We start from the raw sequence: 15,856 nt of genomic DNA, 5'->3' as shown, positions 1-15,856 counted from the left end.
CCACAGAGCCCGTCCATGCAGAAGAATCAGAGCCCAGGGCCAATGTCCTTTGCTTCTCAGTCAGCCCCCGCTGTTGGCCACATTCAGAGAGACGGGTTTGGTCGCATGATCCATCAGTCCCATTCCAACTGGAGTTGGTGATCTCCCTTTAGTTCTGTCCCACCGTCTCCATGAGTGAACGCAGCCCTCACGTTCCTGACTTTCTCCCTCATGTTCTCTCTCCTTCTGCTCCTCATCAGGACCTTGGGAGCTCAGTCCAGTGCTCCAATGTGGGGCTCTGTCACCTTCCCCATCTATCGCCAGCTGGAGGTTCCCTCACGGTCCTGACTTTCTTTCTCATGTTCTCCCTCCTTCTGCTCCTCATCAGGACCTTGGGAGCTCAGTCCGGTGCTCCAATGTGGGGCTCTGTCATTTTCTTCATCTATCGTCAGGTGGAGGTTCTATGGTGATATGCAAGAAATTCATCAGTATGGCTATAGGAACTGGCCTTTTCAGGCTCCCTCTCCTCAGCTGCCCAAGGAACTAACTGGGGGCGTCTCCCTGGAAACCTGGGAACCCCTCTAGGGTCAAGTCTCTTGACAACCCTCAGGTAGCTCCTTAAATTAAGATATATGCTTCCCTGCTCCCATATCCACCCTTCCTATATCCCAAGCATCCCATTCCTCCGAGCTCCCCCCATTCTCCCCTTCACATTTTTCTCTCCCCATCTTCCCTTGGCCCAGTCTCGCCCAACCCTCAAGTTCCCAATTTTGCCTGGCAATCGTGTCTACTTCCAATATCCAGGAGGATGACTATATCTTTTTTTGGGAGTTCACCTTCTTATTATCTTCTCAAGGATCCCAAATTTATAGGCTCAATGTCCTTTAATTATGGCTAGAAACCGATTATGAGTGAGTACATCCCATGTTCATCTTTTTGGGTCTGGGTTACCTCACTCAGAATAGTGTTTTCTATTTCCATCCATTTGCCTGCAAAATTCACGATGTCATTGTTTTTTACCGCTGAGTAGTATTCTAGCATGTATATATTCCACAGTTTCTTCATCCATTCTTCCACTGAAGGGCATCTAGGTTGTTTCCAGGATCTGGCTATTACAAATAATGCTGCTATGAACATAGATGAGCATATGCTATTGTTGTATGATTGGGCATCTCTTGGGTAGATTCCCAATAGTGGAATTGCTGGGTCCTGGGGTAGGTTGATCCCGAATTTCCTGAGAAACCGCCACACTGCTTTCCAAAGTGGTTGCACAAGTGTGCATTCCCACCAGCAATGGATGAGTGTACCCCTTACCCCACAACCTCTCCAGCAAAGGTTATTATTGGTGTTTTGGATTTTAGCCAATCTGACAGGTGTAAGATGATATCTCAAAGTTGTTTTGATTTGCATTTCCCTGATAGCTAGGGAGGTTGAGCATGACCTTAAGTGTCTTTTGGCCATTCGAACTTCTTCTGTTGAGAATTCTCTGTTCAGTTCCGCGCCCCAATTTTTAATTGGATTAATTGGCATTTTACCGTCTAGTCTCTTGAGTTCCTTATATATTTTAGAGTTCAGACCTTTGTCAGTTGCAGGGTTGGTGAAGATCTTTTCCCAGTCAGTAGGCTGCCTTTGTGTCTTTGTGACAATGTCCTTTGCTTTACAGAAGCTGCTCAACTTCAGGAGGTCCCATTTATTCAATGTTGCCCTTAATGTCTGTGCAGCTGGGGTTATGCGCAGGAAACGGTTCCCTGTGCCCATTTGTTGTAGAGTACTTCCCACTTTCTCCTCTATCAAGCTCAATGTGTTCAGATTAATATTGAGGTCTTTAATCCATTTGGACTTGAGTTTTGTGCATGGTGATAGATATGGATCTACTTTCATTCTTCTACAGGTTGACATCCAGTTATGCCAGCACCATTTGTTGAAGATGCTTTCTTTCTTCCATTGTGTGCTTTTAGCTCCTTTATCAAAAATCAGGTGTTTGTAGGTTTGTGGTTTAAGATCCGGGTCTTCTATACGATTCCATTGGTCAACTTCTCTGTTTTTATGCCAATACCAAGCTGTTTTCAATACTGTAGCTTTGTAATAGAGTTTGAAGTCAGGGATGGTAATGCCTCCAGAAGTACCTTTATTGTATAAGATTTTTTTGGCTATCCTGGGTTTCTTGTTTTTCCATATAAAGTTGATTATTGTCCTCTCAATCTCTGTGAAGAATTTTAATGGGACCTTGATTGGGATTGCATTGAATCTATAGATTGCTTTTGGTAGAATTGCCATTTTTACTATGTTGATCCTCCCAATCCACGAGCAGGGGAGATCCTTCCATTTTCTGGTATCCTCTTCAATTTCTTTCTTCAAAGACTTAAAGTTCTTGTCAAATGAATCCTTCACTTCCTTGGTTAGAGATATTCCCAGATATCTTATGCTATTTGTGGCTATTGTGAAAGGTGATACTTCTCTGATTTCCCCCTCTGCTTCCTTATCCTTTGTGTATAGGAGGGCGACTGATTTTTTGGAGTTGATCTTGTAACCTGCCACGTTACTGAAGGAGTTTATCAGCTGTAGGAGCTCTTTGGTGGAGTTTTTGGGGTCGCTTATGTATACTATCATATCATCTGCAAATAATGAAAGTTTAACTTCTTCCTTTCCAAATTGAATCCCCTTGATTCCCTTATGTTGTCTTATTGCTATTGCTAGAACTTCAAGCACTATATTGAAGAGATAAGGAGAGAGTGGACAGCCTTGTCGTGTTCCTGAATTTAGTGGGATAGCCTTGAGTTTCTCTCCGTTTAATTTGATGTTAGCTGTCAGCTTGCTGTAAATAGCTTTTATTATATTTAGGAATGACCCTTGTATCCCTAATCTCTCCAAAACTTTTATCATAAAAGGGTGCTGAATTTTGTCAAATGCTTTTTCAGCATCTAATGAGATGACCATAAGGTTTTTTTCCTTCAGTTTATTTATATGATGGATTACATTGATAGATTTTCGTATGTTGAACCAGCCCTGCATCTCTGGGATGAAGTATACTTGATCGTAATGGATAATTTTTCTAATGTGTTCTTGGATTCTGTTTGCCAGTATTTTATTGAGAATTTTTGCGTCAATGTTCATGAGTGAGATTGGCCTGTAATTCTCTTTCTTGGTTGAGTCTTTGTGTGGTTTAGGTATCAGGGTAACTGTAGCTTCATAGAAGGAATTTGGCAGTGACTCTTGTGTTTCTATATTATGAAATACCTTAAGGAGTATAGGTATTAGGTATTCTTGGAAGTTCTGGTAGAATTCCGCATTGAAACCATCTGGTCCTGGGCTCTTTTTGGTAGGGATGTTTCTGATAACAGTTTCTAATTCTTCGCGACTGACAGGACGATTTAGAGCATTTACCTGGTCCTGGTTTAACTTTGGTATATGGTATTTATCTAAAAAACTGTCCATTTCTTTTACATTTTCCAATTTTGTGGCATACAGGCTTTTGTAGTAAGATCTAATGATTCTCTGAATTTCCTCTGTGTCTGTGGTTATGTCCCCCTTTTCATTTCTGATCTTAATAATTTGCGTGTTCTCCCTCTGCCGTTTGATTAGTTTGGCTAAGGGTTTGTCAATCTTGTTGATTTTCTCCAAGAACCAGCTTTTTGTTTCATTGATTCTTTGGATTGTTTTCTGTGTTTCTATTTTGTTGATTTCTGCCCTCAGTTTGATTATTTTCAGTCTTCTACTTCTCCTAGGTGAGTCTGCTTCTTTTTTTTCCAGAGCTTTCAGGTGTGCTGTTAAGTCACCAATGAGTGCTTTCTCCTGTTTTCTTTAAGTGGGCACTTAGTGCTATGAACTTTCCTCTTAGCACTGCTTTCATTGTGTCCCATAGGTTTGATTATGTTGTGTCTTTGTTTTCATTAAATTCAAGAAAGACTTTAATTTCTTTCTTTATTTCTTCCTTGACCCAGGTGTGGGTCAGTAGTTGACTGCTCAGTTTCCATGAGTTTGTGGGCTTTCTGGGGGTAGCATTGTTGTTGAATTCTAATTTTAATCCATGGTGATCCGATAAGACACAGGTGGTTACTAATATTTTTTTGTAACTGTGGAAGTTTGCTTTGTTACCAAGTATATGGTCAATTTTCGAAAAGGTTCCATGAGCCGCAGAGAAGAAGGTATATTCTTTCCTATTTGGGTGGAATGTTCTATAGATGTCTGTTAAGTCCATTTGGTTCATTACCTCCATTAAGTCTTTCAATTCTCTGTTAGGTTTCTGTCTGATTGACCTGTCCATTGGTGAGAGAGGAGTGTTGAAGTCTCCAACTATTAGTGTGTGTGGTTTGATGGCTGCCTTGAGTTCTAGAAGTGTTTCTTTTACATAAGTGGGAGCTTTTATATTAGGGGCATAGATATTCAGGATTGAGACTTCATTCTGATGGATTTTTCCTGTTATGAGTATAAAGTGTCCCTTTCCATCTCTTCTGATTGATTTTAGTTTGAAGTCAACTTTGTTGGAAATTAGTATGGCCACACCCGCTTGTTTCTTAGGGCCATTTGCTTGATAAACCTTTTCCCAACCCTTTACTCTGAGTAGGTGTCTTTGTGGTTGAGGTGTGTTTCTTGTAAACAGCAAAATGTTGGATTCTGTTTTCGTATCCAGTCTCTTAGCCTGTGCCTTTTTATAGGTGAGTTGAGTCCATTGATATTAAGTGATATTAATGACCAGTGGTTGTTAACTTCAGTCATTTTTAGTAGTAGAGTTTGTGTGTTTCCCTTCTTCTAGTTGTGCTGGTGAAGGGTCGCTAGATGCCTGAGTTATTGTGGGCGTTGTTGGACTCCTTGGTTTGTGATTTTCCTTCTATTACTTTCTGCAAGGCTGGATTTGTGGCTGCGTATTGTTTAAATCTGTTTTTGTCCTGGAATATCTTGTTTTCTCCATCAATGGTGAATGCAAGCTTTGCTGGGTATAGTAGTCTAGGCTTGCATCCATGTTCCCTTAGTGTCTGTAGCACATCTATCCAAGCTCTTCTGGCTTTCATGGTTTCCATTGAGAAATCAGGTGTAATTCTGATAGGTTTCCCTTTATATGTTACTTGACCTTTTTCCTTTGCAGCTCTTAATATCTGTTCTTTATTCTGTATGTTTTGTGTTTTGATTATTATATGGCGTGGGGATGCTTTCTTTTGATCCAGTCTATTTGGTGTTCTGTAGGCTTCTTGTACCTTCATAGGAACATCCTTCTTTAGGTTGGGGAAGTTTTCTTCTATAATTTTGTTGATTATGTTTTCTGGGCCTTTGAGTTGTAATTCTTCTCCTTCTTCTACCCCAATTATTCTTAGGTTTGGTCTTTTCATGGTGTCCCAGATTTCCTGAATGTTTTGTGTTAAGAATTTGTTAGATTTGTTTAGTTCTTTAATCTGTGAGTTTATTTCCTCTATAGTATCTTCAGAGTCCGAGATTCCTTCTTCCATCTCTTGTATTCGGTTGGAAATACTTGTCTCTGAAGTTTCTGTTCGTTTACTCAGAGATTCCATTTCCAGTCGTCCCTCAGATTCTGTTTTCTTCAATACCTCCATTTCATTTTTCAGGTCTTGTACTGTTTCCCTTACCTGTTTGATTGCTTTTTCTTGTTTTTCTTGTTTTTCTTGGGTATCTTTGAGAGATTTATTTATTTCGTCTACCTTTTTGTTTGTCAACTCCATTTCTTTATGGCAGTTTTTTACCTCCTGTTTAAGGTCCTCTATTATTTTCATAAAGTACTGTTTTGGGGTAGGGTGTTCAATTCTTGTTGTTTCGGGATGTCTGGATTGTGGTGATGTCATGTTGCCTTTCATGTTGTTGGAGGAGCTCCTGTATTGGCGCCTGCCCATCTCTTCCTTCAAAAGGAGCCCGGAGGCGTTTGGTGTCCTAGACCAATCTTTGCTGTGACTGAAACTGGTTGGATCTCCCCTGTGTCAGAGGAGGACCTATTCCTTGCGTCACAATCTGAAGAAGCCCGCACTCCCTTGCAGGAATCCCCAGACCTGCCTGGAGGCCAGAGTCTGATTCCTCTGGGTGGATGGCCTTAGAACAGGAGCAGGACACCAGTTCAGGTGGAACTGAACTGGTGGACTACCACACAGCGAACCTGGCAGCACAATCTGAAGGAGCCCGCACCCCTCCGCAGGAATCCTCAGACCTGCCTGGAGGCCAGAGTCTGACCCCTTTGGGTGGATGGCCTTAGAACTGGAGCAGGACACCTGAGAACACTAGGGAAAGCTTGGGAGACACAGGGATGGGAGAAACAGACACAAGCCTGCAGAGGGACGTGGGGGTAGGGGGTCTGTGCTCTCTTCCAGGGCAGGTTGCCCCAGGGTCTGCATTCACTCACCAGTTCAGATGGAATGTCAGTGCACAGGATCAGGGATTCCAGGCAGCCCAGGGTCGCAGCCCAGACAAAAGGGCCAAGGTGGGGGCAGGGCGGGATGGAATACCACACAGCGAACCTGGCAGCACAATCTGAAGGAGCCCGCACCCCTCCGCAGGAATACTCAGACCTGCCTGGAGGCCAGAGTCTGACCCCTTTGGGTGGATGGCCTTAGAACTAGAGCAGGACACCTGAGAACAACTAAGAAAATATCACTGGTGCTACTGTGTTGAGAGGTCAGCGAGGTATGAAAGCGCATCTCCAGAAGTCGTCATCAGGACTGCAGTGTCCCAAAGAATGATGGATCCTCTGGCAGACTGTCAGGTCCCCTTGCAGGTCAAGCAGCTCTCAGACAAAGGCCTACCTTGCCCCGGGCAGTCAAATGAAGGAGGGGACCTCCCACCGGCCTGGGTGCACTCAATTCCAGGTCCCCAGAGCCCAAACAGGCTGAGCTGTGGGATTTTGTGGCCCCAAAGACGGGAGGATGAGGCAGGGGGAGGATTCTGGGTACAAGCTGGGAAGGGACAGTCACATGCATATTTTTATGGTTGTAAGAATTTACTTGATTCAAGAGGATTTTGTTAAAGACTCTAGTGTAGTAAGTCTCTTGCCACTCAGGTGACTATGTAATGATGTGTCCAGGACTGAATTCTTGACCCTTCAAAAATTAAGTCAAACCTGAGATATATTGAATCCTAAGTATAAATTTTAAATGCCATGCTGTAACAATAGTTTGACAGTAACTTTAGCTTACATGGTTGAGGTAGTCTATGAAACTGAAAGATGTTCACATGTTGCTCAGCTTTTGTGTCAGCATTGCAGACGTAAATGGAATCAGTTTGAACAAAACAGACATCTTCCCATGATGCACAGTCTTCAGTCTGGGCCTTCTTCTCTTACACTAGGTACAATCCAAGGCACTGCAGCAAAATGGTAAAGATGGTAGTCATTTGGATAGAAGCATAAAGTGCTTCTGGTGAATCCTGATAGTTTCCTATTATAAATAAATTATAAATGTCTAGGGACAAAGTTATAATTGAATCTGTCATGCAAAGGGCTAAAAAGATGGCTCATCAATTAAGAGCACTTCCTAGTCTTAAAGAGGACCAGGGTTTGAGTTTCAGTAACCAAACAGTGGATCAAAACTGTGTATAATTCCTTTTCCAGGGAATTTGATACCTCCTTCTAGCCTCTATAAGCACCAAGTATGCATGTAATATATAATGCATAGGCACACATACAGATTTTAAAAAGTCATACATATAAAACAGAATAAACAAACCTTTAAAAAAGAATTTATTATATGCTATTATAACTTTATAAGTATTTCTCTTATCAACATTGGGGAGATGAATATTTGTGGACACCAATTTTCTCTTCTGTGCTGTTGAATAAGCTTTCATACACACACACACACACACACACACACACACACAAACATACACACAGCCCATAAACATACAAAGTAATTGATTGCCTCAGTTTTATGACACAGACCAGCTTTGGACCCTGTCCTTAACTACCGGGTAGTAGTATGGAACACATGCAGTGTCACCAACCCATCATTTAGAAGTGAAACAGTGGCCCACCATGCATCATGAACATGACATACTTGTGTGACCAAGAAGACTTACTAGCAAGAAATAGCCATTTGTTGGGAACCACTACCTTCCAACAAGGAGTGGAGCCAGAAATTACAAGTCCTTTCTCTATCAATGTCCCTGGATTCCTCTGCCCTGGTGCTTCCAGAACACACAGTGTTATCTGCCTTCCCCTCAGTGACTGAGACACTGTGGCCAGAACTTTCTTTTGTTCAATCAAGTTAAATTTCAAGTCTAAGTTCTCTTTACCTTTCTTGCATTTCTCATTAATTAAGGTCAAAGCAAAGTCTGTAAGTACCTGGCCACAGGCTTCTGGAATTTCCACACATGTTATTGTTCAGCCTCTTTTTATCTCAAAGAATCAGTGGAATTGTTCATCAGTTTGGCCTGCTTTCAAAGCAAAGTGCTTCAGCATCATCCAAAGCTCTAGCTAGTCTCTGTTGATCCGCTGTGTGGTAAACATTACCTTCCTCCTGCATGACTTGAATAATAGACACTAAGTAGCTGCTTCTCTCCTTATTGGGTGGTCCATTTCTGTATGTATCCATATTAATCAAAGTAAGGAGGTTTGGGTTCCAATTAGAAATATTACCAATACCCACAATGCACAATAGCATGTGCCTTCCCTGCATTTTGACAGGGATGTCTGCAGGAGAATGCTGATCATCCCTCCCATCATCAGAACCCCAGGTCAGAGCTCCTTGATTCATGACTGTCATCTGAAATCTGCCCATGTGTATTCATACAAATGAGCATGCAAGCATGCCTTTCTGATGTATAGGATGACACTTGCAACTGGATGCTTTGAGCTGACATTTGAGAGAACCGCCTTTTCATTTTTTAATGATCAAAATCTAGATTACTCAATTAGCAGTCACAATCTGCAGAGTACTATGCATATAAAAAAGATCACTGTTTAGTTTTAGTTCAATAACAAGCAGGATAAGAAGTGTGTTATTAGGGTAACTTTGTATTGTAGGAACCCCATTGAGGGTGTCAGTAAAAATCTCCACAGTGCAGTGAGTCAGAGTGTAAGCTGACTCAACACATACTGCCCCTGCAGAGGAGCTGAGTTCAGTCTCCATTACTCTGGTCGGGTGTTTTACAATTGCCTGTAATTCTATTTTTAGTAGATCCAACACACTCTTTTGACTTCCTTGGGCATTTGAATCTATGTGTACAAACCAATAGGTTTGCTAGCCAGTCACTCAATGTGCCAATAAGAAATGAGTTCAACAGATGATGTATGAGCTTGTAGCTTGTATACTAAATACTGACAGTGAAGCTTTTAAATATGTAGGAACACACTCTGAAACAGTAGTAGGATGAGCATATTATAAACACATAAAGAAGGAATACATTTTATGACTAAGACTGATACTGTGTATTATGCATAATTATCTGTGTTGTGTTGTAATGACTAAGATTCTGTATGCTCTTGTAGAACAGCATCACAGACAGATTATGGTGTGGCATGGCCCGCTCTTCCCTAGGTGACTTGATTTTTATCTCACTTGGAGTCTTGTGGGATGAGCATCACAATGAAGCCTGTACTGCAGTGCAGTTGGGTACCACAGGACAGTAGACTCATGTTTGATTTTACAAGTCACTTGTAAAGTATTTGATGTTGAGTGTGTGGATGGTCTTGGCTCCTAAAGTGTACATTTGGGGCTGTTCAGTCTCCATTTCTAATCGTGTACTTCTCTGTTTCTTCTCTTCTTTATGTCTTTATCAACAGAATGTGTTTGTAGACAAACCTGCATTTCCAGAATATAAGGTTTCTGATGCAAAGAAATCCAAGTTCATCCTGTTGCATTTCAGCACTTTCAAAGCTGGCTGGGACTGGCTCATTCTGCTGGCGACATTTTATGTTGCCGTGACAGTTCCTTACAATGTGTGCTTCATTGGCAATGAGGACCTGTCCACAACTCGGAGCACAACGGTCAGTGACATTGCCGTGGAGATTCTTTTCATTATAGGTAAGATCCAGTAACTTCTTATCTCAGAGATTTGCATGTGGGAAGCAAGCATGTTCCAGAATTTTCTGTGGAAAATTTGAACTGAGGTTCATCTGGCAGGGTGTGTCTCAGCCTGTGATGTAGATTTTGTCTATTCACATGTTTTTATTCTGAAAATTGCTTCTTTCAGTTTTCCTGCTGTTCCTGTGTTGAAACATCTAAGCCAATATTCCATGTTTCTATATTTATTTTATTTAAAAATGGGTCAAAGAAAGACGTGGTGTCTGTTGTTTGGACTTTGACATCCTTACAGATAGTTACTATGCAAAGTCAGAGATAAGTTTAGCAAAAAGCCACCAGTAAAATCAGACAATGGTCCAGGATATCCTGGGGGTGTGGTTCTTTCAGGGTGTTTTGGATGGACTTAGCAAATGACCTGCCTACAGAAGCAGAGAAAGCAGAGGGCTTAGAGGATCTGAATTTAACTAAGGAGACCCCAAGGGATGTTTGCTCCTGGTATTTATTTCGAGAACCACGAGTGTTTCAGTAGACTGACATTGGCTTGACTATGTAGACCTGTCCTGTTGTCCTGTCCTCTACATCTTCATTTGATAAGACTGAGGCCCAGTCCTTGTTTGTCCATCTAGAACAGACTATGGTTTTCTTTAGTTTAGATTAACACCATACTGTTTGATTGGCACCATTGGAGACAAATACTGGGCCTTTGCCTAGTCAGAATGATAAAGAAACATGAAAAAATGTTAGAGAAATGTCATTAAGAAATGGCTGAATCAGGGAGTGAGAAATTGACCTTAAAAGAGAAACCAAGAAGTGCAGCAGATCAAAAACATTTTTCAGTGGTGGTAGTTTACTCAATGAAGCTGTTGACACTTGAGTGGTTGTGTAATGAATGTTAGAGGAGTGGGGTTCTGTGACTGAATGAACAATGTTAGTTTGTGTTTGCTCTAGACATATGTGCTTGCTCTCCCCATGAATTCTGCCCCACTGTTATTATTCACCCATGAGCCCTGCCTGTTAGCCCCCAATGGTTAATGTAGGACAGCAGACCACTAGATGGCAATGATGTCAAGTTTGGTACCTAGGTAAAAATTTTAAATCAATTTAATTTTTTCAGTTAAGTATATTCATTAAGAGAAACGTAAGTATACAGTAATCAGATTGATCATGATAAAACAGCATATTGCATCATTATAATCTGAATTTAAAATGAAGTCACAGACATTGGATGTACCTATTTCCCAATCCACTTGGTTTCATCTCTTCTTAGTTTAATGTTTTTTTCTATGGATTCATGACTAACACAATGATGCTGTCATCACTAGAAATGGTTTTAATAACCGGGTCAAAGTTCTGAAAAACTCAGACTGTCATTGCATGTCTGAGCCTAGTCTCCTTCCAGGTGATAAGTTTACAAAGTCTCACAGGAGGGTTTGTTAAACACACATGCCATCAGCTTTCTAATGTTGCTACTCACAGTTCTTTCACCTGGGCAAAGCTGTTTCCTGAATTTTCTTCACCATATTTTCCTGGTATTTGAGGTTTGAAAACTCATGGAGTCAGAAATCTAGAACCCATGAGAACTCACACTGTGAGAAAGATTTATTTGTTTGGGATGTGCTTTCATGTGGGGGACTTATGGAGACTGGTGTGTGCCTCTCATGCTGCCCTCAGTCCATCTGTGGTCAGTCTTTCTACAATGTCCATTGCTTAGGGAGTAAATCAGTTTTCCCAGTACCCAGCACCACATGTGTACCTAGTTTTGTTGATGCTGATTGCCTTACAGCTGGAGACATGGCTTTGGAAGCACTATGAAAGTCTGCCTGGAATCCCTCATTGACTGACTTAATTTCACAGGCAATAGGGAGTTGCTTGCAATTTTCTGCTGTGGATCTCCTGTTATTTTAAATGAGTTTTAGCACATGAACAACTTATTTATAGTAGAGTTTCTCCTGTTTACCCTAACTTTTATCATGTGCATCTTTTTGAAAAGGTGGTCAAAAATGGAGTAAGAGTAGGTGATGGCACTACACATCTGTAATTCTAGCACTTGGAAGACAGAGGCAGGAAGACCCAGAGTTGAAGGCCAGATGGGGGCTACAAATTGAAACTTTATGTTCAAAGCCAAAGATAATAACAATGATACTATGAATAAAAAATACATTCTTCCTGTAGCACTATATCTTCACAATTAGTTTCTGTGGTATGGTGAATATGCATATTTAAAGTACAATTGGTTTTCCATTTCTTTTTTGCTTTTTATTTTTGTGCTACTGAGGATCCTCCTGGAGGCTTCTAAGCCTCACCACTGAACTGTGCCTTCAGTTCACTCAGAGCCACTAAAGATTTGGGAAAGACCGGTTTCATTGTTTAGCTATTTGCACTAGCTCCAGTGTTAGACAGTACATGTACTTTTCAACTGGAGAACAATTAAATGTTGCATGCAGAAAAGTTTCTTAGTCAGAATTAAAGATGGGAGATGATAAATTTCTTTGGGGGATTCATACATTTTAGCCCTGTAAATCCTCAAAGAAATCCTGTGCTGAGAAAAGCTATTTAATGGGATTCAGAAGCCTCTCACTGGGCTCACTCTACCCTAGAGCGCATCCTCCACAGACCAGTTAGCAATGCTCTTTTGGCATGACTGAAAAATGCCATTCCCTCCTGGATTCACCAGAAGGAAAATATCTGACTACAGAGTTAGTCAAGGCGACTTTAAACTCCTAGCTGTCTCACCGTGTCAGCCACATTAGCTCAAGGTGGCAAAGACTCTCATTGTAAATTCCTGTATTCATGGAAGGAAGACAAGAAGTTGAATCTTCTCTTTCTCAGTTTCTGCCTCATTATTATGAACAAAGGAACAAAGTCGAGTCTTTCATAAGACAGACACACATTGGCTAAACCTGCTGGAGCACTAGAGACCTAATGTTGCTGTTGCATATTTCTGTGGCTTGTTACCTTACTATGATGTAAAATTGCATTCAATTAATAAATTCCTGCAAGTCATTTATTAAATTCTTATAACATTTGAATCAATAGCCATTTTAAAAATGATAATTTTCACCGGGCGGTGGTGGCGCACGCCTTTAATCCCAGCACTCCGGAGGCAGAGGCAGGCAGATCTCTGTGAGTTCGAGGCCAGCCTGGTCTACAAGAGCTAGTTCCAGGACAGGCTCTAAAAAAGCTGCAGAGAAACCCTGTCTTGAAAAACCAAAAAATGAAAAAAGAAAAAAAATGATAATTTTCATGCAATGATTTTATTTCCAAAACTTGTAACACAGTCTTACTTTGAACATTACAGATTGTTCCATACAAACCAGCTCAGCAGGTTTCTACTTCATTCCCATCCTAAAAATCAACCCCAAAGAGCCTAAAGGTGTACATGCAGCAATGTCCACAGACCTGGGAGTGAACTGTGAGTTGTTCCAGTCAATCCTAGTTTCATTCCCCTTTGCTGGGTGCCTGGTGTAGGTACAAGGAGATCAGTTAATCAGTTAATCTAATAGGCATAGCATTGTAGGCTACTTTGTAAGGCTATAGCACCCAACTCGGTCTCTTCAAGAACATCTTAGAGAATCTAAGCAATAGTGGAGAGGGTGATGTGGGATTCCCCTCTGTATACCGTGAATATGTTTTATTACCATTGGTTAATAAAGAAGCTGCTTTGGTCTATGTCAGGGCAGAATATAGCTAGACAGAAAAACTAAACTGAATGCAGGGAGAAAGAAGGTGGAGTCAGGCAGATCTCAGCTAGCCACAAAGGAAACAAGGCATGTAGAAAATGAGGTAATACAAAGCCACATGGTAATACATAGACTAATAGAAATAGGTTAATTTAAGATGTAATAGCCAGCTGAGAAATGCCTGGGCTTAAGATGAAATTTGGACAATTAAGTCAATAGACTAGATAAGCAGTCAGATGAGATATTATTCAGGTGGAACAAAGAGAAATAAAGTTACAATAGTCATGATGATAAAAATGCCAGTAAGCTTCATTAGCCCTTGTTGTGTTTTATGGTTTGTTAAGTGGGCAGAAGATAAAATTTTTAAACCATGGTGAAGAGAAGAAAAAATGGCAGGTAGATAAAAGCAATTTTCACATTTTAGAATGTTCATAGTAAGTGCAGAAAACTTGAACCTGCACAGTGTTGTGAGAAATGTATGCAGTTAATTATATATATTTAAAAAATAGGTAATTTTCAAATAAATAAAATCAGAATGTTATTGTCAGATTACTGATTCTGAAAAAAAAGAAGAAAAAGAAAACATCAAATATGATAAATCCAAAGAAAAGTAATGAGTAAAACCACACAGAGAAGGAAAAGTACTCTTTGTCTAGGTAGAGAATTGCTTTCAGAGCAAATGGGGAAAGTTGTAAGGTTTGTTGGAACTTACTATTTGTAGAAGCAACACAATGAAAACAAACCAGACCTCCAACAGCAAGCGTAGACTATGGTGCTCAGTGGAGTCCAGTGAGAAAAGGAATCCAGCATGAAGATGAGCAAACAAACCACTTCAGTGCTTAGGTGGTCATGTCCTTCCTCTTATCCCACGTTGCTGCTTTCACATCGAATTTAACTGTGTGTGACAGAGACTAAATATACAACAAAATGAGTTTTTACAGTTAAGTCCTTCACAAAAATAAAAATACTATCTGATCTAAGGCACTGTCTTCTCACCAAACACCAGCTTTTTGTAATAGACATTATGTAATGTCTTCTTAAAGAAACACTGCAGCACCTTAATCATTAAGAAGCAGAGGATAAGTAATTTATGGTATTTCTTCTATATTTCAATTTTTAATCTCTGCAGCATAAGAGCAACCAAAATCAGAAAGAGTCAACAATTTCATACTTTTGTAATGAGTCACCCTGGGTTTATGGACATCTGTTGAAGGCTGGACAATAAGAACTGCATGGCTAAGTGACCATAAGAGCAGACACAGTGTACATGATAACATAGATGAAAAAGTGTAGTTCAAGTAGGGATAGCAGGCCAAGATTAGCATCAGACCTGAGTGAGGAAGTGACAAAATCTAGTGGAGGTTCAGTTCATCAGGGAGTGTGGTTTATTGTGATAAAGGCAGTCATGCATTATGAGACCATCCTGGACAGAACATGAACACCTTTGCCCACTGACTCCATGATCGTTGCTGCAATCCACATATTCCGTACCTGCTTGAGAAGCACACTGAGTTAAATTAGCTTTCTGTGTTGACTTAAGGAACTCTTAATTCATGGAGCCTCAGTGGATTTTGTCACATAATCACAGGGAACAGTTTACATTCAACCATCAAGACTATGCCAATTGGTGTTGATTTAATTACAATTTACATATTCACAAATGACTTTATTAAAAAATATAAACAAGTTTATCATAACTGTAGTATTTCTTTGAACATAGATTCCTACTTTTTATTATATCTGATTATTCAATTTATTCTTATGTTTGTTAGTAGCATTTTTATTAGCTAATATTTCTGTTCACTTATAGAGACTTACATTTTGCTGTGTTAGAGTCTGCTTTTTATATCACCTAATTTTTACTATAACTTTCTGAGTGTAATTAAACACATGTATATCTGTTGGTACAGCAAAAATAAACAGTTTATGTACAACAAGTTCATTACGTTCAAGCCAGACTACGACCTGCAAACCTTCATTTGGAAAACAGGCAGTCATGTGGAGTTCTGTGGCTGTTCTATTGGGAAGGCTCACTCCCTGTCAGTAATGCTGCAGAGAAAAGTGTCCTTTGGCAGAAACATCTATTAACATAAGATAGATTAGCAGGGCAGGTGCAGGGAAGTTTTGTTCTAGATCTTTTTTATATACATGGGGTCTCAAAAAATAAAAGGAAGAGCCAGAGAAGCTGTTAGCTGGAGTTGATTCATTTATCTATTCGCTTTGTATATGTGCTTTCATATG

The 15,856-nt window shown here is 40.4% G+C and overlaps 1 protein-coding gene across 1 annotated transcript in view; it reads left to right on the top strand.

Moving 5' to 3' along the window:
• Kcnh8 (potassium voltage-gated channel subfamily H member 8) overlaps positions 1-15,856 on the top strand; it is a 463,803-nt gene that overhangs the window by 230,668 nt on the left and 217,279 nt on the right. The window contains exon 5 of the mRNA XM_038342973.1: positions 9,695-9,935. Within this exon, the coding sequence (XP_038198901.1) occupies positions 9,695-9,935 (241 nt within the window). The remainder of the gene's footprint in view (positions 1-9,694; positions 9,936-15,856) is intronic.

This window comes from Arvicola amphibius, chromosome 9, assembly GCF_903992535.2.
Source record: "Arvicola amphibius chromosome 9, mArvAmp1.2, whole genome shotgun sequence".
Classification (NCBI taxonomy): Eukaryota; Metazoa; Chordata; class Mammalia; order Rodentia; family Cricetidae; genus Arvicola; species Arvicola amphibius.
The sequence above is the reverse complement of the archived record's forward strand: the minus strand, read 5'-3'. Positions and strand labels throughout refer to the sequence as shown.